Raw genomic sequence first — 27,152 nt, 5'->3', positions numbered from 1 at the left:
TAAATTATATAAACAGAGAAAAAACAGAGCTGTTGTGATGAGGTTAAAAAGTTATTTCAAGCTGTAACACATTTTGTCTAGAACATGCAATTTTGTTTGTTTGGTTGTTATGGTATGTAGTTCTTCTCATATCGTCCAGACATTGACATTGATTGACAAATACCTGGGATGACATTTGATTTTTCAGGACTTGAGTGCTGACGAGCTGTCTGAGTGTGTCCAAGACTTCTACCAGAATTTGTCCGACCGCCTCATGACTCATTTTAAAGGTAGGTTCAAACAACATTAAGAATGATGACTCAACCAGCCAAAAAGGGATACAACAACTTGCACTGTACAAAATGCATCACAAAAATGTAAATACAATGCATTCGTTAGATTCACAAAAATTGACGAAACGGAGTCCCAATGTGTTTCAACTAACTGTGTTCTAGTGCACAATAAAGTGTTCTGTTGGTCTTTTCGGCTTACAAAATGCCTTTTGGTTTTATTTGCAAGTAGAAATAACTACTGATTTAACCTTTATTTAACTAGGCAAGTCAGTTAAGAAGAAAGTCTTATTTACAATGACGGCCTACCCTGGCCAAAACCTAACCCAGATGACGCTGGGCCAATTGTGCGCCGCCCTATGGGACTCCCAATCACAGCCTGTTGTGATACAGCCTGGAATCGAACCAAGGTCTGTAGTGATGCTTCTAGCACTAAGATGCAGTGCCTTGGAACCGCTGAAACTACTACTGTAACTAGAAAAGTACATTTCCTAAAGTGTGGACTTGCAAGCTTGTCTTGAAGTATCAATTGATTGATAGGATACAATAGCCTGAACATGTGAAAGTTGGTTTGGTGTCTGGCTTGAATGGTTCAAGAGTTACTATTATTGTGGTGGGTTATTTAAGCAATAAGGCCCAAGGGGGTGTGGTATATGGCCAATATACCACGGCTATGGACTGTTCTTAGTCACGAGTGCCTGGATACAGCCATTAGTCGTGGTATATTGGCCATATACCACACCCCCGAGGTGTCTTATTGCTATTATTAACTGGTTACTAGAGCAGTATAGTATACGGTCTCGTATACCACGGCTGTCAGCCAACCAGCATTCTGGGCTGGAACCACCCAGTTTATAATTATTTTATTAGGATCCCTATTAGCTACTGCTAAAGCACTCTTCCTGGGGTCCAGGTTATTTTATGCAAATATTAGCTCATTTCAATTGTTATAGTTTATACTTTTTTTATGTTAGTAATTTGTAGCTGAAATGGTTAAAGAGCAGTAGCATGTGAAATGTCTACCACTGTGTTCTTATGATTGGCATTGAATTCATGAAGTTGTATGGTAATTTATGCCCCCCCCCCCCCAAATCTAGTTTTTATTCAGGTTTGAGAGAATTTGAAGTGAGGATAGCCTGAATGTTTTAAAGTTGGTATTGTTGCTTAAATGGCCAAAGGACCATTTTAAAGGACCATTTTGGATAGCTACCACTGTATTCCTATGGCTGTCATTCAAACCCATGTTAATATATGCACATTTTAAAATGTTTTCCATAAGTATACAAACTGTATGCAAGTACACTAATTTGAGTCAGTCTGCACATTTCAACGTTGGTTTGGAATTCCTATCCAGTGCAGAGCTGGTGTCCGGCTGATGCGCTGACTATGGTCCTGAATCCACCTGTTATGCCTGTACTGTAGATCGCTCCTTTGAGTGGGAGAGCGGATATTTTGATTATTTCATAAGGTTGGATGGTCGGACTGAACACTTCATTCAATATCTGTATTTTTTGACAGTAGGCCTATAATTTAACATTTTATCACTGCACTTGTCTGCTGCTTTAGAATCTCTTTCTCGCTCTCTCTTTTGCTCTCTCTCGGTATGTGTAGGTAATAGACATGTTGTGTATTTTAATATATTTGTTTACTGTCGGACTCTGACAGTCAGCCTGTTTTGTCAGCGGTGTAGTTGGGCACTAGCTCTATCTACTTGGCAATAATAACGGGCTTGTTTGTCAAGGGAAATTTGTGTTTTTTGGTTACATCCCGTGTTGTGTGTGTGCACAAATGTTCACTTAAATGTGTCTGGTAGTGGAGAAGTAGTGGAGTGGAGTTTTACGGGGTATCAATTATGTAGTACAATAGAGAAATCATACACAAAGTTGCCTACACAAATATAATATGGGTTTGAAAAGTGTGAGTGTGGAACCATAGCATAGGCCAGGGCTCGCCAACCCTGTTCCTGGAGAGCTACCCTCCTGTAGGTTTTCACTCCAACCCCAGTTGTAACAAACCTAATTCAGTTTATGACCAGAAAATGGTGTGCTAAATTAGGGTTGGAGTGCAAACCTACAGGACGGTAGCTCTCCAGGAACAGGGTTGAAGAGCCCTGGCATAGGCCTATTTTATTCAGCACCACGGACAGGTAATGCGACTTGGCAGGCGCTGGCTGAGCCCGTGAAAGTCAGATAAAATATTTCAGCACCGGACAGCTCTGGTCTCTGCTTTGACTCCTGATATTTGCATTCACAACGAGAACTGTGCATTTATTCCCATGTCTCATGAGTTCTACAGTTTAGCCTCTCTATTTTGCTTCTCGATAGAAGAGCTTCAAGGGACAGGCTATAAGGTTTAGGCCAGGGCTCTGACTCAATCCTGTAGCGATCACCAGTTCCTCTACGGACTATAGACCTAAGCCTACAGAAATCACGTGGCAAAGAATACAGCCTAGAAAAGTTATACAATAATAGTAATATTAGGGTAGAATTGCAGTGAATTCGGAAAGTATTCAGACCCCTTGACTCTTTCCACGTTTGTTACGTTACAGGCTTATTCTAAAATGGATTAAATTGTTAAATCTTCACAAAATACCCCATAATGACGAAGCAAAAACAGGCTTAGACATTTTTGCAAATGTATAAAAACTGAAATATTACATTTACATAAGTATTCAGACCCTTTACCTAGTACTTTGTTGAAGTACCTTTTGGCAGCGATTACAGCCTCGAGTCGTCTTGGGTATGACGCTGCAAGCTTGACACACCTGTATTTGGGGAGTTTCTCCCATTCTTCTCTGCAGATCCTCTCAAGCTCTGTCAGGTTGGATGGAGAGCGTCGTTGCACAGCTATTTTCAGGTCTCTCCAGAGATGTTCAATCAGTTTCAAGTCAGGGCTCTGGCTGGGCCACTCAAGGACATTTAGAGACTTGTCCCGAAGCCACTCCTGCGTTGTCTTGACTGTGCTTAGGGTCGTTGTCCTGTTGGAAAGTGAACCTTCGCCCCAGTCTGAGGTCCTGAGCTCTCTGGAGCAGGTTTTCATCAAGGATCTCTCTGTACTTTGCTCTGTTCATCTTTCCCTCGATCCAGACTAGTTTCCCAGTCCCTTCCGCATAAAAACCTCCCCACAGCATGATGCTGGCACCGTAGGGATGGTGCCAGGTTTACTCTAGACGTGACGCATGGCATTCATGCCAAAGAGTTCAATCTTGGTTTCATCAGGCCAGAGAATCCTGTTTCTAATGGCCTGAGAGTCCTTTAGGTGCCTTTTTGGCAAACTCCAAATGGGCTGTTGTGCCTTTTTTACTGAGAAATGGCTTCCGTCGGGCCACTCTACCATAAAGGCCTGATTCGTGGAGTGCTGCAGAGATGGTTGTCCTTCTGGAAGGTTCACCCATCTCCACAGAGGAACTCTGGAGCTCTGTCAGAGTGACCACCGGGTTCTTTGTCACCTTCCTGACCAAGGCCTTTCTCCCCCAATTGCTCAGTTTGGCCAGGCGGCCAGCTCTAGGAAGAGTCTTGGTGGTTCCAAACTTCTTCCATTTAATGATGAAGGCCACTGTGTTCTTGGGGACCTTTTTAATGCTGTAGAAATGTTTTGGTACCCTTCCCCAGATCTGTGCCTCGACACAATCCTGTCTTGGAGTTCTACTGACAATTCCTTTGACCTCATGGATTGGTTTTTGCTCTGACATGCACTGTCGACTGTGGGACCTTATATAGACAGGTGTGTGCCTTTCCAAATCATGTCCAATCAATTGAATTTACCACAGGTGGACTCCAAGTTGTAGAAACATCTCAAGGATGATTAATGGAAACAGGATGCACCTGAGCTGAATTGAGTCTCATAGCAAAGGGTCTGAATACTTAAGTAAGGTACTTCTGTATTTTTTGTTATTATGGGGAATTGTAACTTTTTAAAATCCATTTTAGAATAAGGCTGTAAGGTAATAAAATGTGGAAAAAGAGAAGGGGTCTGAATATTTTCCAAATGCACCGTATGTGGAAACCATGGTGTATGGAATTGAATGTAGCCTAACCCATTTTTGTAACACATAAATCTCTTCTAGCAAAATGCAGAATACAGAGATTAATCAGCAGCGACTAGTATCCGAGCCTTCAGCTACTGTGAAGTGTAGGAACTCCTCATCCCGTTCTCATGTAACGCACCACCACAGAAATCTGTTCCATTTCTTACCTCCATCCTTATCTGGTCCCTTTGCTTAACATATCAGCCATAAGGGCTAGGCCTATTATTTAATTCTGGATATGATGGTTGATGTGTTTCACATTGCCATGCTTTAGGTCATTGAGTAGCCTACATCTGCTTCTCATATAATTTTTCACACAGGGCACTTTTCATTTGCCAGGCAGACTGTTTGGGAAATTTGGCAAAATTTGAATATGCCTACTTCTCCATACACCATGACTACACCACTGATGTCTGGGTATTTTTGCTAGAAAATGTTTGCCCAGTCACTTTTACTCAGGCCTAGCCACACAGCAATTTCTGCCTATGCCTCTGACACTAATACAAGTGATGTCTAAGCACTTCACCAAGAGGCCAATGAGGACAAAAGGAATGACTGATAAGCCTGTTGACTTTAGCCTTTGATATGAGATAAAGGATTTAAAGTCCTATCTCTTGGTCCTCATTGACTGATATGGGAAACGTTTTTGTGAGATGTCAGGCCTTTAGACCAAATAGATACTTTGATCTTTGATGTGTAGAATGTTTGCATGACTCATCTGTTCCTCACTGTGTGCTACATAGGCATAAAGCTAATATACTTTACCATAGTATCAACTGTACAATGTTTATATGTAAGCTAGATGTAATGAAGACCAAAGTAAAGCCTCATGGGGTGTCTCTTCCCTCCAGGCTCTTCAGAGCGTGTGGAGCGAGTGATGGACGAGGTGGAGAAGTACATTATGACACGCCTGTATAAGAGTGTCTTCTGCCCCGAGACCACAGATGATGAGGAGAAAGACCTGGCCACTCAGAACCGGATACGGTAAGGACTACCATATCCTGTCTGAGGACAGGCAGTTTAATCTGTGCTTGTGTGTTGGTATATTTGCCACTGTGGACAGAGAGATGCATGTAATTATGTGACTATATCACTGTGGGTGGTAATGCCCCTTTTGCGTGTCTGTCTCTGTGGGTGTTGGTGGCACGGTGGGTGTCTCTCTCACCCACGGCACTGTGTTGTACAGGGCGTTACACTGGGTGGACATTCAGATGCTTTGTGTGCCAGTGGATGAGGAGATCCCAGAGGTTTCAGACAACGTGGTTAAAGCCATAACAGGTGAGTTATTGATGGTGTCACACTGGACCCCATTAGGACTCAACCAAAACATGGGTAGTGTGGTTCGAGGATACTGCAGTGTGTTGCCTTTAGTTTGCTATAAGTCGGTTGTAAAAACATTTATAAACTTTGTTAATGAAATCTTGTTAGTGTGGACAGGATTGTGAATTGTGTGTGTCGCGTCACAGATGTCATCGAGATGGACTCCAAGCGGGTACCCCGGGACAAGCTAGCGTGCATCACACGCTGCAGCAAGCACATCTTCAGCGCCATCAAGATCACAAAGAGCGAGCCAGCCTCGGCCGATGACTTCCTGCCCACCCTGATCTACATCGTGCTGAAGGCCAACCCGCCACGCCTGCAGTCCAACATCCAGTACATCACCCGCTTCTGCAACCCCAGCAGGCTCATGACTGGAGAGGACGGATACTACTTCACTAACCTGGTACCTGTCTCTGTGCCACCTCACACCACTCCCTCATGCCCACACCAAGTTGATGAGAACCAAGCACACACACTTTTTGTTCATAGCTCACCTCATGTGTCCTTTCTCTGTTTAGTGCTGTGCAGTTGCCTTCATCGAGAAACTGGACGCCCAGTCTCTCAACTTGGACCCCGAGGACTTTGAGCGGTACATGTCGGGCCAGGCCTCTCCTCGCAGGCCTGAGGCAGACAGCGGCTGGCCCCAGGTGGACCCTCCTACTGGTTCTGCCACCTCCAGTCCCGCCCTATCCCAGGTCTACCAGAACCTGGACCTCCTGTCTGGCCTGGGGAGCCGACAAGACAGGGTTCTGGAGGGGGTGCAGAGCCTGCAGAGAGACCTGATCACCTGGCAGGAGACTGTGGAGCGAGAGGTGCAGGAGATCCTGGAGAAGTACCCACTGGAGATCCGCCTGCCCACTCCCTACGCCATTGACTCAGACAACGTGGAAAACGACCGGCTGCCGCCACCACTGACGCCCCAGGTGTTTGCTGGGTAATGTCTCTGCAGAATCGGAGGCAACAAAGGGCTTCTTGAACAAATGACTGCGCCTCTCTAATGTCTTGAGACGTCATTGGCTCTTCTATGTGGTGAGGTTCAGGAAGTGGTAGCCACCTCCTGTCTCCACTGCTACGCTTTTAAACATTCTCACATACTGTAAGCCAAGTAGGCTTTGGTCCATTTTGGCCCCTAGACCCTTTCTTGATAGTAAGATCTGTGAATGCTATCTCAGCCTGGTTAAATTAAGCATTAATAGATCAAAAGGGTGGACTAAGTTTGAGGAAAATAGTTGAGGGACTGAAATGGAGCCAAGCCAAAACAATGCTCCTGCATACACATACTCCTTTTAGACCAGACCTCTTCAAATCAGATGGCCTCACACTATGTATGGCGGAGTTGGTATTCGGCCCTAGTCTGTAATCCTCTACACCCCCGCTGCACAGACCCAGATGGCACATCTTGATACTGTAAGATTACTTCTCCAGCTTGTAGTGCCGAGGAAAGGGGTATGTATTTTTAGATAGCTGCTGCTGAATTTGGGAAACGCTGACTTCTGCATCTTGCAGTATGCACTCTGCAGAATTGTATAATCTGCTTGCATGTGCTTTGCTCCTAGCCTTCTTGAGTCTCCAGCAAGGGTACCAGGGTGCAGGCTAATTGTGCGCAATGGGGGGAAAATGGATGCGTTTCATCCAAAACCAAAGGTCTTAAGCTGGTTCTTATGTGATTATGCCCCAATGAGTGGTCTCAGCTAATATTTGTATTGGTAATATAGAGAGCTTAATCATCAGAAAAGTATGAACTAGGTAGGTAAGGTACTTTAACTTCTCTCGTTAATTTTATATCTCAACTATGTGTCAGTATTAGAGCTCTTACTGTATGTATTAAAGGACCTTTTTCCTGATGATGTGATCTGACCAGGAAAACTCCTGTTACTCTCATGTAGGATGCCCATGAGGCATAGTAATGCAGAAGCATGCTTCTTGTTATACCAAGGAATCGCAGGGCAATACTTTTTTTTGTTGATAGTTGAACCATGGCACTGATGCTGTAAACTACAATGTGTACTACAATAGGGAAATTATCCTGTATGTTCCTAAATTAACAATCTATTAAAAGGGAATTTCTTCTCCCAGGTACATAATATGTATTAGTTGGGGATAACAATATTATTGGGGAAGTTAGCTTTTTAACACGTTAATGTTGGATAAACAATTACGACCTATGGTATTATGAGAGGCAGAGCACATAACACTCCTTAATTAATTTGTAACTTGAACAAATACTTTTTAATTGTTTCCTTGGTGCACTGCTGCTGGGCGATTCCAAGTCAGCGGAAGCAGAAAATATTGTTATCTCAGGTTGTTCTGGCAATTCTCACATAGTATAACTTCATTGACAGGAAGGATGTTTAGCAAGCTTTTTACATTTGTATCACAAACCATTTTTTTTATCATGGTGAAAGTGGTCATTTTAGGCCCTCTTTATACCTACGCTGTACATGCCTCCTGTAAGACCCTATGATCTGTGAACAGTACATGATACAGACAACATCTTGGTGCCATTATACTCGTTATAGTGTGATCCATTATATGGAGTATGTCTAGATTCTGAAATACAAATGTTCACATTCATTTATTCAACATTATAAATATCTCAAAACTACCCTTTGATTGTGTTCATTTGGAGACATATTGTTTGGAACAATATACTCTACAAGTACATCACATTTCCAGAGTGGGCTCTGCTAATTCTGAAGTAATAATACATTTTGAGCACCACCAACATAGTGAATGAGGAAAAATGGATTTAAAGGGAACTCCACCTGTTGGTGATTTAATAAATGTGCAAGCCTAAAGGAGGGATGAGATTGGTTAATGACCTATAATGTCAATTTCTATGTAAAAATGTATAATTTCTTTAACAGTCGCAGAGAGTCACTCTGGAAATGTGATGTTTGAAGAGTATATTATTACAAACAATATGTTTAAAAATAAGAAATCAAAAGTGGAGTTTTGAGATATTCATATTTTTTCATGTTTAATAAATTGATGTGAAAGTGTATTTCAGAATCTAGATATACTCCATATAATGGATCACACTATAAAGAGTATAATGACACCAAGATGTTGTCTGTATCATGTACTCTTCACAGATCATAGGGTCTTACAGGAGGCATGTATAGGTCTAAAAAGGGCCTAAACTGGCCACTTTCATCATGATTTTCTCAAAAATGTTTTGCGATACAAATGTAAAAAGCATGTCAAACATCCTTCCTCCCAATGAAGTTCCTATGTGAGAATTGCCAGAATGATCTTCCGCTGGGCTAGAATCGACCTGCTACATTTCTAATTTGTTTTGTGATTTTGATGGTGCAGAATTATCTGGCTGTAAAAAAAAAAAAGAAACAAGGCAATGGTACTACTTAAGCTAAACGTGAGAACGTATCAATAAGCTTGCTAAAATATGTGGCCCTTTAATTTCATTATAATTACATTCAAACGGTTGTAAAATATTGAAGAGGATGCCAGTCTAGTGAAACAAAGGATTATTAGAGGACTTTCAGTTAATACGCTTCTTTTCCATTTTGCAACAGATCTGGGAGCACCATCCTAAGTTTATTCTTCAGATAGTGGTACAATCTGTGAAACCTGAAGTTGACCAAGACGCAGGTTACTGTGTTATGTACAAAATGCCAGTGAACTGCTGATATATGGAGGTGGCATGTTGTATATCATAATGTAATCGTGAAATATGGATGATACCTGGGGAATGTTCAGTAGGGCGAAACACTCAGAACAATGCAGAAGGGACACTTCTTAACGGTTCAATCTGATTACCGCATGGTGTTTGCTCTATTACATGAGTTTTCTATCAGCAATCCATTGAACGTTTTAATCACCTGAATAAGCCCCTGGTTGTAAAGTGTTAACATCACTCATTCCGCTGTTACACATAGACATAACAGGTACTCTACTTTAACACTGTAATCAACTGTGACTGACTGCTAAGGGGTCTCTTAAGAGATTTCTAAACAAGTATGTGTATATTTATGTCAACTTTTAAACTGAATGGCACATCACTTTTTATTATGGACATGTAACTTATAAGAATAGCCTTGTTTTACAGTGTCTATTGCCACTGTATTAATTGCCATTCAATGAATAAACCCCTGGATTTCAAATCCATCAGCTGTGTTTAATTTTTTCTCCCTCACACCATTTCCACCCATAATGGTGATGTTTGTTCAAATTTAATTTACTGGAACTGTTGCTCGTTAACAGTGAATGCACTCAAATCTAGCCTAAATCACGTAGAGTAGTCTGCATTGCCTGCTGCAAATGACTTTCTACTGACATCTTGTGGTGAAAATGTTGACCAGAGTTGTGCTAAAGCAGATAGGATGGGGCACTGCACAGCAGTCAGGGTTACTTTGGAACCATATCCCAATTCTGAGAATCCTCTGCAGAAAATGCGTACGGTTGGATTAAGCTACATTTTGACATTCAGCCTCTGAATTTGTGCTGGAAATTCATTGACACCAAATGTCTAAGAAAAGCTGTACTGTAACAGTAGAAAAGCTCACTGGACATTAGCATTATAAAATTGTGTGTCTTAGGTAGAACTTTTAAGATGTGTTTTTTGTTTCTAGCAATGACTATTTAATAGTGGCTGCTCTGGAGCTCTATATATATGAAAGTGAGGAGAGAGGACATGATTAATACATATTGTAGTCGTATGTGCCTCTTTCTCTAAGTCTCTTGTCCTCATCTGCATTGATCTAATAGAATAGGACAGGTCACGTGTGTATGTAGATTGCCTGCAGGTGTCCACCATATTGCTTTCACCTATCACATGTTTTCAGATCACAACAGGTGGAGGAAAGGAGACAATGGATAAAAATTCAGATGTACTTTTGTTATGTGTGTCTATGGATGCCTATATTCATCAAGGTTCACAGTGGTTAGCTAGGCAGCCAGGCTTGATACCAGAGGATCCTGCTGAAAATGGGATGTGTCTCGATGGGGCTAGCCTGAATGAAAGACTTACATTTACTCAGGTTCACTGGGGACATAACAAATTGCTCTAATTTGGCCCCACATCCAGAGAAGGCAACTCCACTGAAGGCAACTCTCTCCGGGCGTTCTATATTTAGTATGTGGGTCAATTTCTCACTCGGGTCCAAATGATGCTTCAGAATAAGGCATTTTCCGTGGAAAGTCCACATTTCAGTACAGTTTTAAGCATGGCATAGTTGATAAGTAACTTTGATTCTGCACTTGCAATGCAATGGGGAGAATAATAAGAGGTTTTCAATTTCACATTTTGTGTTACTGTTTGTCTCCCCAATTTCTTATGGAGATAGTTTTTATAACATATGTAATTACATCACTGGAAATTACCATAGTCACAGATCATTTTCTTTTTTGAACCTCAAATTGTTTTTCAAAATCAGTGGTGTGTTCGGGAATATACGATAAGAAAATGGGTGTGTTGCCTTACCTTCTCAGCTATATGGGCCATTGCCCATTGGATAATTTACAAACGTCCCACCTTCCACCGCTTTTACATTGGTTTAAGCAATATCCGAAGAGCTCGCGATAAACAGGGGAATGGTCTCCAATGGTGATATGTAGCTGCAGCAGATGATATAGCCTGCATCATGGAAGAAATATGAATGTAGTCACGGATTGCAAAAACGATGTCTAGTCTTGCGTTCAAATGTATCATTGAATGAAGCCTGCATTTACTGTATGATTTCGATATTTACAGCTGAGGAAATTTAGCTGCTAGCGAGGTCAAGTAAGCTCGATACTAATTAGTTTATTAGCCAGTGGATGTTAGGAATCAGGCTAGCTGACGCTAACTAGCAAGCTAGTTAACCAATTCCACCCATCCAAAATAATAGTGGAACTTCGGCGTGTATCTTCAGCGCGGTTATCAATGCCTTTTTGAAGAAAGAAGAAATAGCTAAGCCAGTTAGCTATCTAGCAAGCATATGAGAAGGTAAGATAACTAGCATAGTCAGCTAGCTAACGTTAGCTAACTCGCTAGCTATGAATTATAATTTGCCATCAGCCCTCATAACATAATGCACAACTTCATTTGCTCTTTTTTTGAATGTTTACTAGTTAGCTAGCTTTGTTGTTCAACCCCATGTCAAACTACGATTATTTTAATGGTGTGTGTGTATAGATGGATATAATCAACAAAGTTTTGGAAACCAGTATTAATTAGCAAAGTCACCACCTGCTTAACGTTAACTAACCAGTCACAGAGCCAAACTCTTTTTTTTCAGCGTGAAGTTATTGAACACCAATATTCGTTTGAAAGACCGTAATCATGAACTCATTCATTCATGCGCTGGAAATGACTTGACCTTTATCTGCATTAGTTTGACACAACTGGGGTGTGTTCATTACAGAAAGTCTACCGTTTAAGAACCAAACGAAACGGGGAGGGACCTACCTGAATGTTTGCATTTCGGTTTGGCATTAACGGTTTCTGCAAAAAGTTTCGCAACAGAATCGGCGTAACGATTACACTCCAAACAGTTGGGAAACATCGAAAACTAATATTTCTATTGGACAGATTACTTTATTTCCCGCCCTGTTTGCTGGGTTCGTTTTCGTTACAAAAGAGAATGTTTTGCAACCCTGCAACTTATCCATTACGTTGATTCTGTTGCAAACCAATTCTTAAACATAAACAAACAGAACGAAACAGGGATGGAGCCAACCGGAATTTGTCAAATAGAAATTCGTTTTTGTTGCGAAGTGCAACTGTTTGGACTAATGATTACACCCCTGTTTTCTTTCTCACCATGACAATAGGTATTGGATTGAGATTTCACCCAATTTCCTCCACTTGAAGAAAACTGAACTAGCTGAGATGGATGAACAAAGTGTTGAGGTGTGGTCCATTTTGCACAAGTATACAGTACCAGTCAAACGTTTGGACACCTACTCATTCAATGTTTTTTTCTTTATTTGTACTATTTTCTACATTGTAGAATAATAGTGAAGACATCAACACTGAAATAACACATGGAATCATATAGTAACCAAATAAGTGTCAAACAAATCAGAATAGAGTTTAGATTCTTTGCCTTGATGACAGCTTTGTGCACTCTTAGCATTCACTCAACCAGCTTCATGGGGGATGCTTTTCCAACAGTCTTGAAGGAGTTGGCTGCTTTCCTTCGCTCTCGGTCCAACTCATCCCAATTGGGTTGAGGTCGGGTGATTGTGGAGGCCAGCTCATCTGATGCAGCACTCCATCACTCTCCTTCTTGGTCAAATATCCCTTACACAGCCTTGAGGTGTGTTGGTTCATTGTCCTGTTGAAAAGCAAATGATACTCCTACTAAGCGCAAACCAGATGGGATGGCGTATCACTGCAGAGTCCTGTGGTTGCCATGCTGGTTAAGTGTGCCTTGAATTCTAAATAAATCACTGACAGTGTCACCAGCAAAACACCCCACATCATCACACCTCCATGTTTCACTGTGGGAACCACACATGTGGAGATAATCCGTGCACCTATTCTGCATCTCACAAAGACACCGGTTGGAACCAAAAATCTAAAATTTGGACTCATCAGACCAATGGACAGATTTCCACAGGTCTGATGTCCATTGCTTGTGTTTCTTGGCCCAAGCAAGTCTCTTCTTTGTATTGGTGTCCTTTAGTAGTGATTATTTTGCAGCAATTCTACCATGAAGGCCTGATTCACGCAGTCTCTGAACAGTTGATGTTGAGATGTGTCTGTTACTTGAACTCTGTGAAGCATTTATTTGGGCTGGTAACTTGTCCTCTGCAGCAGAGGTAACTCTGGGTCTTCCTTTCCTGTGGCGATCCTCATGAGAGCCAGTTTCATCATAGAGCTTGATGGTTTTTGCAACTGCACTTTGACTGACCTTCATGTCTTAAAGTAATGATGGACTGTCGTTTCTCTTTGCTTATTTGAGTTGTTCTTGCCATAATATGGACTTGGTCTTTTACCAAATAGGACTATTTTAGCTGGTTGAGAGAATGCCAAGAGAGTGCAAAGCTGTCATCAAGGCAAAGGGTGGCTACTTTGAAGAATCTCTAATCTCAAATATATTTGGATATGTTACACTTTTTTTGGTTACTACATGATTCCATATGTGTTATTTCATAGTTTTGATGTCTTCACTATTATTCTACAATGTAGAAAATAGTAAAAAATAAAAACCCTGGAATGAGTAGGTGTGTCAACTTTTGACTGGTACTGTATGTGAATAAGGTATTTGTTTTTTATTTTTAATACATTTGCAAACATTTAAAAAAAAAAACTGTTTTTACTTTGTCATTATGTATGTCACTGGTTACCCCACTGTAGCTTTAGATAACGACCCATCTCTGACTTGCTTGTGTGAACAACTAGACACACTGCTCTAACTAGAAAATCTCCTCAGCTGACAGGCGGATGGATGGAAGCACTCCTGAGCTCATGATGTATCACTAGACTAGAGCTTTTCCTCTCAGCCATCGTTGGCCTTATGCCAATTGCATTAGATTGTGATATAGCTCACCCCACCAGACAGTCATTTACATTGGTTTGTGCCTCAACTGTACCAAATAAGAATTGATTCCTGCTTGCTTGTCCATGACTAAGCCCCCCCTGTGTTCATTGTGCTGGTAGTTTTTATCACTGTTTGATAGATTGATATTTTCTGTATATTTAGGTCAATTTACAAAATATATACCCTATATCACATTTCTAGTTAGGCCTGTATTAATTGAATGTATCGTACACCACATTTCAAGAGCCTACTGATTCCTGTCAATTTATAATAGTTCCAGTCTTGCTTTGATCATTTAAAAGCCTTCTATCTCTGCACGTAGAGTATTGCGGAGGTGTTTCGTTGTTTCATCTGTATGGAGAAGCTGCGGGACGCTCGGCTCTGCCCCCACTGCTCCAAACTCTGCTGTTTCAGCTGCATACGGGTGAGTCTCATGACATGTCGCCACGGGCAATGAGGCCAGCTCGTTAGCGTAACTGCACAGCTGGGTTGTGAGGGAGAAATCTACAACAATGCACGTTAAAAAGTCTCTGTTCGGACTATCATGCTTAAAACTCACAGCATTGGTGAATTAAGCAGAAGCTTTATGAAACTACTATTCTTGTTTACCAGAGAAATCCAAAATTCCACTTACATTTTCCAAATGATTAAAGTATAGAAACATTCTCATTAGTGTTTACATTGAACTGTCAGGCTAGAAATATAGTAAATGAATGCGGTCATGGGTGTTAGGAATCTTGTAGAAATCTATACAACCTCATCTGCAATGCTGTAATGTAACCTCTCCTATTGACAGCGCTGGTTGACTGAGCAGAGAGCCCAATGCCCACACTGTCGGTAAGCCCTCCTACTACTGTAGTAGTATTCAAAGTAGGGGTTGCGACCCCGGAAAAATTCTAGTGCCAGTATCAATTCATGCTGGTAAAAGAAACACGTTTTTAAAGAAGTCTTGCTTGAAAAATTCTTGAAGGTATACTAAACTTGAAGATCTGTATGTAACTTCCTTTGGCTATATTGTTTGATTAGATGTTTTTGGATAGACCTAGGCCATTTGTCAAACTCATTCCCAGGAAGGCAGAATGTTTGCAGGTTTTCGCTCCTCCCTTGTACTTGACTAATGAAGTAACGTCACTAATTAGTAAGGAACTCCCCTCACCTGGTTGTCTAGGTCTTAATTGAAAGGCAAAACCAAACACATGCAGACACTAGGCCCTCCATGGAATGAGTTTGACATCCCTGACCTAGGCTGTAGCCACCATTTAGCAGGCATTATGTCAAGCCTGATTGTCTGTCTGTCTGTCTGTCTGTCTGTCCAGGGCACCACTGCAGCTGCGGGAGCTGGTGAACTGCCGTTGGGTTGAGGAAGTTACTCAGCAGCTGGACACCCTGCAGCTCTGCAACCTCTCCAAACACGAGGAGAACGACAAGGACAAGTGAGCCCCAGCATCCCTCTCCATCGCTCCCCTGTGACCCGCCGCCTCATTCATCATCACTACCACTGCTTTTTTTTATCCTTCTGTCTCTCTCTGCCCTGTCTACCTCTTTCTGAAGACTTCTAAAACAACCTGAGCCCCCATTAAACAAAATGTAGCTCGTACCTGCAGTATGAGGCAAAAGCAACCTAAAATTGTGTCCTTTCAGCTAGGAAATTTGAAAGGCCCAGCACATTCTAATGTGGGCTGAGTTTATAAATGGCTGGTTGTTTGGGAGTTGTTTTGGTGACAGTAGCTTGTTTTCCACCCAATTGCCATTAGATTTTCATGCGAATATGGAAAAATCTGCTTAAAGAAAATATGCTCATTTTCCCACCCTTGTTGGGGATAAAAATCAGTGCATGATGACATAGTGCACATATATAAAATTTACTTTTTCACTTACATTTTCATGATTTGAATAAAACCTAAAGATCAATGTTTCCATCACATTTTCAACTGTCAGACGGCAGTCAAGCATCGATCATCATGTTACCAGAATAAGACCCTCGATATTTAATGGATAGGAGCGTCAAACTCATCACCGCTCACTTTCACCACCCTGTGAAGTTCATAACTTATTTAATCTGTAGCCTAATAAACTGCATGGTTTCCCGAGTCGTAGTGGGAGGACCACACGCCATATCACGTGACTCCCAAGTTTACTTTGATATGATGGTTATTATATCAATATTTCTACATAAAGTAGTTTCCACCTCCATTTCTCACATTATGTCTGCATTTATAACATTTTACAGACACTTCCTGTTTCCATCACAATTTCTTTTTTTTTTCGGTTTGATGTTACTTGCAAAAAAAACTGTGGATTGAAACATGGTTAATTATAGAAAATGTGTTGAAAAGAGATTACAGAGGGTCTGGATGTGTCAGCCTTATCAGTTGTGTGGTTTGTCCACAGGTGTGAGAACCACCATGAGAAGCTCAGTGTGTTCTGCTGGACCTGTAAGAAGTGCATCTGCCACCAGTGTGCTCTGTGGGGAGGCATGGTAAGTAACCCACAGAGGAGTATTTTCAATCAAGCCCACATCAGTTTGGTATAAGATAACAAGTGCTCTGTCAGTCCGTCCCTCCATTTTATGATCACCACATCTACCCCTTTCCCAAGCATGGCGGCCACACCTTCAAGCCTCTGGCTGAGATCTATGAGCAGCACGTGACCAAGGTGAACGAGGAGGTGGCCAAGCTCCGCCGACGCCTCATGGAACTTATCAGCCTGGTGCAGGAAGTGGTGAGGGAAACTGTCTGTATATTATGACTTATCATGGAATAGCTTTTTTTTTTTTTTTTGCTTGGTTAGAAGACACTCATGAGAAAGAAGGATCACTAATGCACAGTGCTGAATTTAACCGCTAGATGGCACAAGGACACTACAGCTAATTATCCTCTGTAGCTAATTATCCTCTACACACTATCCATTTATGATGACAGATGAAGTTACCGTTGTACCAATCTCTGCCTTCATTCGACATGGTTTTCTGGTTCTCTCAGGAGAGGAATGTGGAAGCAGTGCGAGGGGCCAAGGACGAGCGAGTGCGAGAGATCCGTAATGCAGTGGAGATGATGATCGCCCGTCTGGACAACCAGCTCAAGAACAAACTCCTCACCCTCATGGGTACGCTCATTTGGTGACACCATTCCGGGTTCACTAGTCACTGTAATGCCACTGAAATGTCACTGAAATATTATTTTTACATGAAAATGTCCTCTCACAACAGGTCAGAAGACCTCCCTCACCCAGGAAACTGAGCTACTGGAGTCTCTCCTACAAGAGGTGGAACATCAGGTGTGTGAACTTGTACCATACCACTATACAGCATACCATTTAATACATTTAACACCAGTAAACCAAAAGGCAATAATAACAGCATAGGTGGCACTACAAGTGGATTGGACATGGTGTACCTGCTTGAGGGTGTGTGGTCCTGTGGTTTGTGGGGGCAGGTGTTTAAGAGGAGAGTGTGAAGTGTTTCCAGTGGCAGTCTGGCACGCCACACTGCACAGCACTCAGGGTAGCAGGAAGCTGGGGGAGAAAAGGCACTGAGCCACCAATGGTCTAGAACATATATGTCAGAGTCAAGGCCCGCGGGCCACATCCGGCCCGCGAGAAGGTTTTTTACGGCCCCTGGGATGATCTTGATTTATTATTAGAACCGGCCCGCAGACCGCAGCAAGCCGGCAGCCCGCAGATCTTTTACACGCACCAATACTACATTTCCCACAATGCAACGGTGACGCACCGAGCAGTAGGCTGCTGTGTAAATGAGATGGAGCTGCCTTGGGAAAAACTCGTGGGTTTGACAACCGACGGAGCACCTGCGATGTGTGGACACAGGAGCGGACTGGTGGCGAAGATACGGGAAAAGATGCAAGAGGAAAACGCGACAGGTGAGCTGACAGCTTATCATTGTATCATACACCAGGAAGCGTTGTGCGGTAAAGCCTTGAAAATGGAGCATGTAATGAGCATCATCACGCGCACAGTTAACTTTATCAGAGCCAAAGGTTTGAATCACCGCCAGTTCAAGGCATTTCTGACGGAGTTAGAAACGGAGCATGGTGATTTGCCTTATCACACAGAGGTGCGATGGCTAAGCCAGGGAAAGGTGCTTCAAAGATGTTTCGAGCTTCGTGAGGAGATTTGTCTGTTCTTGGACAGCAAAGGGAAAGACACAACACAACTCCGAGACGAAATGTTTCTGTGTGAAATGGCTTTTCTGTGTGACATTACGAGTCATCTGAATGCAATGAACTTGCAGCTGCAGGGTCGGGATCATGTCATCTCTGATATGTACAGTACAGTGAAGGCATTTAAAACCAAACTGACTCTGTGGGAGACGCAGATGCGGAAAGAAAATTTGAGCCACTTTCCCAGCTGCCAGACCATGAAAGAGAAGCTCTCTACCAGTGCGTTCCCGAGCGCACAGTTGGCTGATAAAATAGGTATGCTTGCCGCTGACTTTCGACGCCGATTTGCTGACTTTGAAGCACAAAAAAGCAGGTTGGAACTGCTCGGTAACCCATTTGCTGTTGACGTGGAAAGCTCACCACCAAACCTCCAAATGGAGTTGATTGACCTCCAATGCAATGATGCACTGAGGGCAAAATATGCGGCAGTGGGTGCTGCGGAGTTCGCCCGTTTCCTCCCCGACACAATGCCCCAGCTGCGCATCCAGGCTGCTCAAACGTTGTCTATGTTTGGCAGCACATACCTGTGTGAACAACTGTTTTCTTTGATGAACCTGAACAAAACATCACACAGAAGTCGACTTACTGCTGAACACCTCCACTCAATTCTGAGGATTTCCTCAGCTCAGAGCCTTACCCCGAACATTGATGAACTTGTGGAAAAGATGGGACACCACCAAGTATCACCCTCAACCTCAAACAAGTGAACATTACTGTGCAATCACATATTTAGAGTTTTTACTCAGTTCAAGTTTAAAAGTTCAAGTTTAATATTTGTTTTCACTGCATGTTACTTCTCCTTAAACAAAGTGTTGTTTTTGATTAATAGATTTTTGCACTTTATTTTATTGTATTTCAATCCAATTATATTTTAAAAATATTTCAGTTGAGTGGATGATAGAAAATTGCTATTATTGTTTTTTTCTTTGAAGTAAATTTAGCCCACTTTTGCTAAAATAGAAAATATAGGCTACTGATGGTGCCTTGAATACCGGTTTCTTTCATTTAATGTTCATGTTATGGGGATTTTTATATAAAGGAAATTTGTCTTTTGTGTCTGTTGAAAATGAAAGATTACTGACAGAGCCATAAGAAAATATTGCTTTATTTATCTGATCATATTGGAATATATTTGTTAGGTTTTCAGTAGGTTCAATTAGGTTCACTAGACTATATGCGTCATTTAAAAATTTTTCAATGAACATTCGAACAGTCCGGCCCTCGGCTTGTAGCTAAATTTTTTATTTGGCCCTCCGTCCATTTGACTTTGACACCCCTGGTCTAGAAGCTTTCTCTCGTTTCATATCCTCTTACTCTGCATCTGCACCAAGGTTATTATAGTTTGTGTTTTTAGATTCATTTTTATTTATATTAGTTTTGAATTAGGTTTAGTTTGTTAGTTTTCAGACCTGATTTGTTTGTTTTTATTTGGTTTAAGTTGTATGAAAATAGTAAATTTTAGTGTTAATGAAAGAAAGCATGAGTGAGAGGCTAGGAGCCATTTGTGTTGTATAGTTTTCTTGGGATGTCACTTCTTACCACTGGGGGGATGCAGTAATACATAAGGTGATGGGTCAGGTCATAGGTTAGGCTAGCCCTTCTCATGACTCCAATGCTACATTGGAGTCATTCCACGTCCCTTTTGATTAGCTGAGGTGTTTTGGTCAAGTGTGGAACGCTCTATCTAGAAACGGTTGATACTTGATTGCAAGATGGTTTTGAAACCTTGAACACTCAACTTAAAGTAACTGTCCAGTGTTTCCAGATTTCTATGAAATATGATCTATAATTACTTACAATATGAGTGAAATAGTTTTCCTTCCAATTTTTTTTAATTAAGTATGTTAAAAACTAGACTTACTTTGTAGGAATGGTGTGGGTGTACCCCAATAACAGAATGGTGTGGGTGTATACCGGTCATAAAAAATATTCATGCTAGTCATTAAAAAGATTTATGCGAGTAGAGTACTGATTGGCCAGCTCATCCTCCTCAGGAGTATGACATCATAATCTATGAGGAAATGGCAAACATTTTTGAAACAGTCTGTTTTGAAGTGTTTTTTTTTTCTTCTCAAAATTATGCTTTGGCAACATAAGACTATAGGATGAGTCAACAACATCATTTGGGTATGCGTTAACAGAATATAAACTTTTAAAGTTCAAAGGACAGTTACTTTAATTATCCAAATTTAACATTAAAAATACAAGTATTTTACCACTTAAATTTTTGGGAAGTAACACCTCTTCGAGCAGACTCCCGAGATTCCATTAGCTCAGGAAGTGAAATGCAAAACACCTCAGAGGGTATGATATGAAAGTAGAACTTGGACGTTGTGATTATTAGGGGTTAGACAGAGCGTTGTACACGTTGGCCCCACTGTGGTCAATTGTTCATATGGGAACCCTATGGCTGTATGGCAGCAGGTAGCCTAGCGTTTAAGAGCTTTGGGCCAGTAACCAAAAGGTAGCTGGTTCAAATCCTCGACCTGACTAGGTGAAAAATCTGTGTCCTTGAGCAAGACACTTAACCCTAATTTGCTCCTATAATTCGCTCTAAGAGCATCTTCTAAATTACTTGTTCTCGAGAGCAATGGTTAAGTTTAAATTATAAAGTAAATCTCAGAGACTTGGATTTAAAAGGAATAGTGCTGAGACTGGTGCAGAGGATATGATGTTTACACCAATCCAATGTTTCTACATTGAACAAAAATAAACATAACATGTAAGGTGTTGGTCCCATGTTTCATGAGCTGAAATAAAAGATCCCAGAAATGTTCTATACGCACAAAAGCTTATTTCTCTCACATTTTGTGCACAAGTTTGTTTACATCCTTGTTAGTGAGCGTTTCTCCTTTGCCATGGATTTCCATCCACCTGACAAGTGTGGCATATCAAGAAGTTGATTAAACAGCATGATAATTACACAGGCGCCCGTTGTCCTGGGGACAATAATAAGCCACTCTAAAATGTGCAGTTTTGTCACACAAGACAATGCCACAGCTGTCAAGTTTTAATGAGTGTGTGCAATTGACATGCTGACTGCAGGAATGTCCACTAGAGATGTTGCCTGATAATTGAATGTTAATTTCTCTACCATAAGCTGCTTACAATGTAATTCTAGAGAATTTGGCAGTACTTCCAACCGGCCTCCCAACCACAGACTAAGTGTATGGCGTTGTGTGGGTGAGCGGTTAGCTGATGTCAACGTTGTGAACAGAGTGCTCCTTGGTGGTGGTAGGGTTATGGTATGGGCAGGCATATGCTACGAACAACGAACACAATTACATTTTATTGATGTCAATTTGAATGCACAGAGATACCGTGACAAGATCCTGAGGCCCATTGTTGTGCCTCTCATCCACCGCCTCACCTCATGTTTCAGCATGATAATGCACGTCCCCATGTCGCAAGGCTCTGTACACAATTCTTGGAAGCTGAAAATGTCCCAGTTCTTCCATGGCCTGCATAGTCACCAGACATGTCACACATTTGAGCATGTTTGCGATGCTCTGGATCGACAGCGTGTTCCAGTTCCCGCAAATATCCAGCAACTTTGCACAGCCATTGAAGAGTAGTGGGACAACATTCCACAGGCCAGAATCAACAGCCTGATCAACTCTATGTGAAGGAGATGTGTCGCACTGCATGTGGCAAATGGTGGTCACACCAGATACTGACTGGTTTTCTAATCCACGGCCCTACCTTTTTTTAAGGTATCGGTGCCCAACAGATGCGTATCTGTATTCCCAGTCATGTGAAATCCATAGATCAGGGCCTATTTAATTTATTTCAATTGACTGATTTCCTTATGAAATGTTACTCAGTAAAGTTTGAAGTTTATTTTTGTTCAGTATAATTTTAGTACATGTAAGAATAATTAAGTTAGCTTTTCGTGTTAGATAGTGACGCAAAAGCTAGTCATTTTTGAAACCTCGCCATCTCCTGGCTGCATTTACCAGCCAGTAGCATAAAATCCCCCAAAAGCTTAAACTCCATTACATTTTTCAGACTATTGAGATTTACTTTTAGTTTTCTGAGAGAACTCATGTGAAACTTCAAGAAACCAGGTTGTTCGCCCTGATTTGAAACTCATGTGAGAAACTAAGCTTTTATGTTAGATGAGTCATTGATTGACAAGAGCTTGATAATCCTGCCCTTTTCAGTCCAGAGTTTGCTATATTTCAAAACTGAGCCTAAATTCAATGAAGGTCGCAAGCCCCCTGAGAGAATGGGTGTCCTGGTTTCAACTGTCAGTCACGCATCCAAATTCAGCCATGTGAATCTTTCAGGATGTTTCTCAGGTTCGTAATGCGTTATTCATACATAGTCAATTGAAGAAAAAGATCAAGCTGTTTTCCATCCTTCACCCAGATGTTTTCTTATACATTCAACCTTGGGATTTCCATGGCCTGTGGAAATCTACCTTGATATGTCATGCCGCCAGTGAAATGAGATGACTTTAAGCGTTAAGGGTGGGGGGGTGGGTCAGGTGTTGCTCTGCGGAGCTCTAGAATTGTGTGTGTTCTGTCTTTCAGCTGCGCTCCTGCAGTAAGAGCGAGTTGATCTCCAAGAGCCCAGAGATCCTGCTCATGTTCCAGCAGGTTCACCGCAAGCCCATGCAGTCGTTTGTTACCACCCCAGTCCCCCCAGACTTCACCAGGTAACATACTAAATACTACTGCACTAAACCCATTCTATCTGCACTCCCTAGGTGATGATGCGACTCGAGAACTTGAGAATACAAAAATGCCCTACACCCTCTTTTTAGACTTTGTTGTAGCTGTGTTTTCAAATTGTCGTCAGAGAAAGGAGGATCCACTTTTTAAATATGGATGTTCAGTTTAATTTTGTATTTTCAGATATACATTTCCATTTGGATGATTCATAATGCAGCAAGATATTTTTATGCTTTTAATGGATATTTGATGAAATTGAGCTGTAATTACGAAACATCTCCCCCCACACACACATACAGTGAGCTGGTTCCTGCCTATGACTCAAGCACTTTCGTTCTGGCAAACTTCAGGTAAAAAAAAATCCTCATCGCTCTTCCTCATCTAGTCTTGAAAATGTTCTGATATTCAGCTTGTGTATGCTAAGATGTTACGATGAAGCTGAAGAGGATGGCTGACGTTTTACATGCCCGTAACCAATTGTGCAAATTTATTATTGTTTTGTTGCCTTTAACTTATTTTTTTACTTATTTTGTACATAATGTTGCTGCTACTGTCTCTTATGACTGAAAATAAATAACATCTGGACATCAGAACTGGGATTACTCACCACGAACTGGAAGAAGCTTTTACCTTTAACGAGAAAGTGACACTGCTCTCCCGGGAGCAGGCCCAGATCCCTGTCATTTGTGTGAAGAAAAGACGGGGGAAAATAGGACCCAGATGGGCTGCCTTTTTGAGAATTGGTAGGCGAGCAAGTAAACTCCCACTGCCATCAATTCTACTTGCTAACATGCAGTCATTGGAAAATAAAATTGATGGCTTACGATTATCCTACCAACGGACATTAAGAACTGTATAATCTTATGTTTAAACGAGTCGTGGCTGAACGACGACACGGATAATATAGAGTTGGAGAGATTGTCAATGCACTGGCAGAATAGAGAAGCTACGTCTGGTAAGACGAGGGGTGGGGGGGTGTGTCTTTTTGCCAATAACAGCTGGTGCGTGATGTCTAATATTAAAGAAGTCACGAGGTATTGCTCGCCTGAGGTAGAGTACCTAATGATAAGCTGTAGACCACACTATATACCAAGAAATGTCTCATCTATATTATTCGTAGCCGTCTATTCACCACCACAGACCGACACCGGCACTAAGACCACACTCAACCAACTCTAAGGCCATAAGCAAACAAGAAAATGTTCACCCAGAAGCGGTGCTCCTAGTGGCCGGGGACTTTAATGCAGGCAAACTTAAATCAATTTGACCAGATTTTTACCAGCATGTCACATGTGCAACCAGAGGGGGGAAAAAAACTCTAGATCACCTTTGTTCCACACACAGAGACATGTACAAAGCCTTCCCTCGCCCTCCATTTGGCAATAATTCTATCCTCCTGAATCTTGCTTACAAGCAAAAAACTAAAGCGGGAAGTAGCAGTGACTCACTCAATATGGAAGTGGTCAGATGACGTGGATGCTACGCTACAGGACTGTTTTGCTAGCACAGACTGGAATATGTTCCGGGATTCATCCAATGGCATTGAGGAGTATACCACCTCAGTCATCGGCTTCATCAATAAGTGCATTGCGACGTCGTCCCCACAGTGACCGTGTATCCCAACCAGAAGCCATGGATTACAGGCAACATCCGCATCAAGCTAAAGGCTAGAGCTGCCACTTTCAAGGAGCGGGACACTAATCCGGACGCCTATAAGAAATTCCGCTATGCCCTCAGACGAACCATCAAACAGGCAAAGCGTCAATACAGGATTAAGATTGAATCCTACTACACCGGCTCTGACGCTCGTTGGATGTGGCAGGGTTTGAAAACTATTATGGACTACAAAGAGAAACCCAGCCGTGGGCTGCCCAGTGACGTGAGTCTAACAGACGAGCTAAATGCCTTTTTATGCTCGCTTCGAGGCAAGCAACACTGAAGCATGCACAAGCGCACCAGCTGTTCTGGATGAGTGTGATAACGCTCTCGGTAGCTGATGTGAACAAGACCCGGGGCCAGATGGATTACCAGGACGTGTACTCAAAGCATGTGGGGATCAACTGACAAGTGTCTTCACTGACATTTTCAACCTCTCCCTGATCCAGTCTGTAATGCATACATGTTTCATGCGGACCACCATAGTCCCTGTGCCCAAGGAAGCGAAGTTAACCTGCCTAAATGATTACCACCCCGTAGCACTCACGTCGGTAGCCATGAAGTGCTTTGAAATGCTGTTCATGGCTCACATCAACAGCATCCTCCCGGATACCCTAGACCCACTCTGATTCGCATAACGCCTCAACAGATCCACAGATATCGCAATCGCACTCCACACTGCCCTTTCCCACCTGGACAAAAGGAACATCTATGTGAGAATGCTGTTCATTGACTACAGCTCAGCGTTCAACACCATAGTGCCCACAAAGCTCATCACTAAGCTAAGGACCCTGGGACGAAACACCTCCCTCTGCCACTGGATCCTGGACTTCCTGACGGCCAGCCCCCAGGTGGTAAGGGTAGGAAACAATATGTCTGCCACGTTGATCCGCAACACTGGGGCCCCTCAGGGGTGTGTACTTATACCCTCCTGTACTCCCTGTTCACCTACGACTACGTGGCCAAACACGACTCCAACACCATCAAGTTTGCTGACGACACTACAGTGCTAGGCCTGACCAACGATGAGACAGCCTATTGGAAGGTGGTCAGAGAACTGGCAGTGTGGTGCCAGGACTGCAACCTCTCCCTCAATGTGAGCAAGACAGGAGCTGATCGTGGACTACAGGAAAAGGTGTGCCGAACAGGCCCCCATTAACATCAATGGGGCTGTAGTGGAGCGGGTCGAGAGTTTCAAGTTCCTTGGTGTCCACATCACCAACGATCTATCATGGTCCAAACACATCAAGACAGTCGTGAAGAGGGCACGACAAAACCTTTTCCCCCTCAGGAGACTGAAAAGATTTGGCATGGGTCCCCAGATCCTCAAAGTTCTACAGCTGCACCATCGCAAGCATCCTGACCGGTTGCATCACCGCCTGGTATTGCAACTGCTCGGCATCTGACCGTAAGGCGCTACAGAGGGTAGTGAGTACGGCCCAGTACATCACTGTGGCCAAGCTTTCTGGAAAGCCCATAAAATTGTCAGACTCCAGTCACCCAAGTCATAGACTGTTTTCTCTGCTTCCGCACTGCAAGCGGTACCGGAGCGCCAAGTCTAGGACCAAAATGCTCCTTAACAGCTTCTACCCCCAAGCCATAAGACTCCTGAACAATTAATCAAATGGCCACTGGACTGCTACATTGCCCACCCCCCTTCCTCCATTTGTTTTGTACACTACTGCTACTCACTGTTTGTTATCTATGCATCGTCACTTCACCCCTACCTACATGTACAAATTACCTCTAACCTGTACCCCCGCACACTGACTCGGTAGCTGTACCCCCCTCTCTATAGCCTCGTTATTGTGTTACTTTTTATACTTTAATTTATTTGTTAAATATTTTCTTCACTCTTCTTGAACTGTACTGTTGGTTAAGCGCTTGTAAGTACGCATTTCACGTTAAGGTCTACACTTGTTGTATTCGGCGCATATGACAAAGTTTGATTTGAATCAACAGTCTTTTTGAACAACAAACTAAATATATTTTACCTTCCATGTCTTGGAAAAGAATACTAAGTCCCCCATTTAGGTTGCAAGGTCCAAGGCTCTGATTAAGTGCTTATGCTCTAGCTGCTAATTAGCATGTGACTGATCATGTATTAGCATCAGTCAGTTGGGGGATTTGCTCCATTAAAACAACCAAGGACATGTCGGCCCATGATGATGAGCAATTTCTCTCTCGTTGTGACACTTACCAAGACGCAGTAGAAATTGGCTTGTTTAATGAATGGGTTCATCCTATCTGACTTGTTATTCTGCCGGTGTGTTCCGTTGGTCTTGCAGCACCCTGAGACAGAGGGCAGATCCTGTCTACAGCCCACCACTCCAGATATCTGGCCTCTGCTGGAGACTCAAGGTTTACCCAGTGAGTAGACCACAGGCAGTTGGTGGCACCTTAATTGGGGGAGGACAGGCTCGTGGTGACGGCTGGAGCGGAATGAATGGTATCAAATACATCAAACACGTTTCCATTTGTTTGATGCCATTCCATTCGCTCTGTTCCAGCCATTATTATGAGCCATCCTCCCCTCT

The 27,152-nt window shown here is 42.4% G+C and overlaps 2 protein-coding genes across 6 annotated transcripts in view; both read left to right on the top strand.

Annotated features, from left to right (window-relative positions):
* LOC139531675 (rab5 GDP/GTP exchange factor-like) overlaps positions 1–9,744 on the top strand; it is a 34,843-nt gene extending 25,099 nt beyond the window's left edge. For all 4 annotated transcript variants that reach the window (XM_071328346.1, XM_071328373.1, XM_071328362.1 and 1 more), the window contains 5 exons: positions 188–269; positions 5,148–5,280; positions 5,483–5,574; positions 5,763–6,019; positions 6,135–9,744. In XM_071328346.1, the coding sequence (XP_071184447.1) occupies positions 188–269; positions 5,148–5,280; positions 5,483–5,574; positions 5,763–6,019; positions 6,135–6,554 (984 nt within the window). In that variant the 3' untranslated portion in view covers positions 6,555–9,744. The remainder of the gene's footprint in view (positions 1–187; positions 270–5,147; positions 5,281–5,482; positions 5,575–5,762; positions 6,020–6,134) is intronic.
* A 1,394-nt stretch (positions 9,745–11,138) lies between these two features.
* The window catches only part of LOC139531654 (E3 ubiquitin-protein ligase TRIM37-like), a 46,716-nt gene continuing 30,702 nt past the window's right edge, over positions 11,139–27,152 (top strand). For both annotated transcript variants that reach the window (XM_071328313.1, XM_071328321.1), the window contains exons 1-12: positions 11,139–11,563; positions 12,391–12,469; positions 14,428–14,529; positions 14,902–14,942; positions 15,422–15,538; positions 16,497–16,584; positions 16,704–16,826; positions 17,087–17,210; positions 17,314–17,381; positions 22,819–22,943; positions 23,259–23,309; positions 26,904–26,985. In XM_071328313.1, coding sequence (XP_071184414.1) covers positions 11,556–11,563; positions 12,391–12,469; positions 14,428–14,529; positions 14,902–14,942; positions 15,422–15,538; positions 16,497–16,584; positions 16,704–16,826; positions 17,087–17,210; positions 17,314–17,381; positions 22,819–22,943; positions 23,259–23,309; positions 26,904–26,985 — 1,008 coding nt within the window. In that variant the 5' untranslated portion in view covers positions 11,139–11,555. The remainder of the gene's footprint in view (positions 11,564–12,390; positions 12,470–14,427; positions 14,530–14,901; positions 14,943–15,421; positions 15,539–16,496; positions 16,585–16,703; positions 16,827–17,086; positions 17,211–17,313; positions 17,382–22,818; positions 22,944–23,258; positions 23,310–26,903; positions 26,986–27,152) is intronic.

This window comes from Salvelinus alpinus, chromosome 1, assembly GCF_045679555.1.
Source record: "Salvelinus alpinus chromosome 1, SLU_Salpinus.1, whole genome shotgun sequence".
Lineage (NCBI taxonomy): Eukaryota > Metazoa > Chordata > Actinopteri > Salmoniformes > Salmonidae > Salvelinus > Salvelinus alpinus.
The sequence above is the reverse complement of the archived record's forward strand: the minus strand, read 5'-3'. Positions and strand labels throughout refer to the sequence as shown.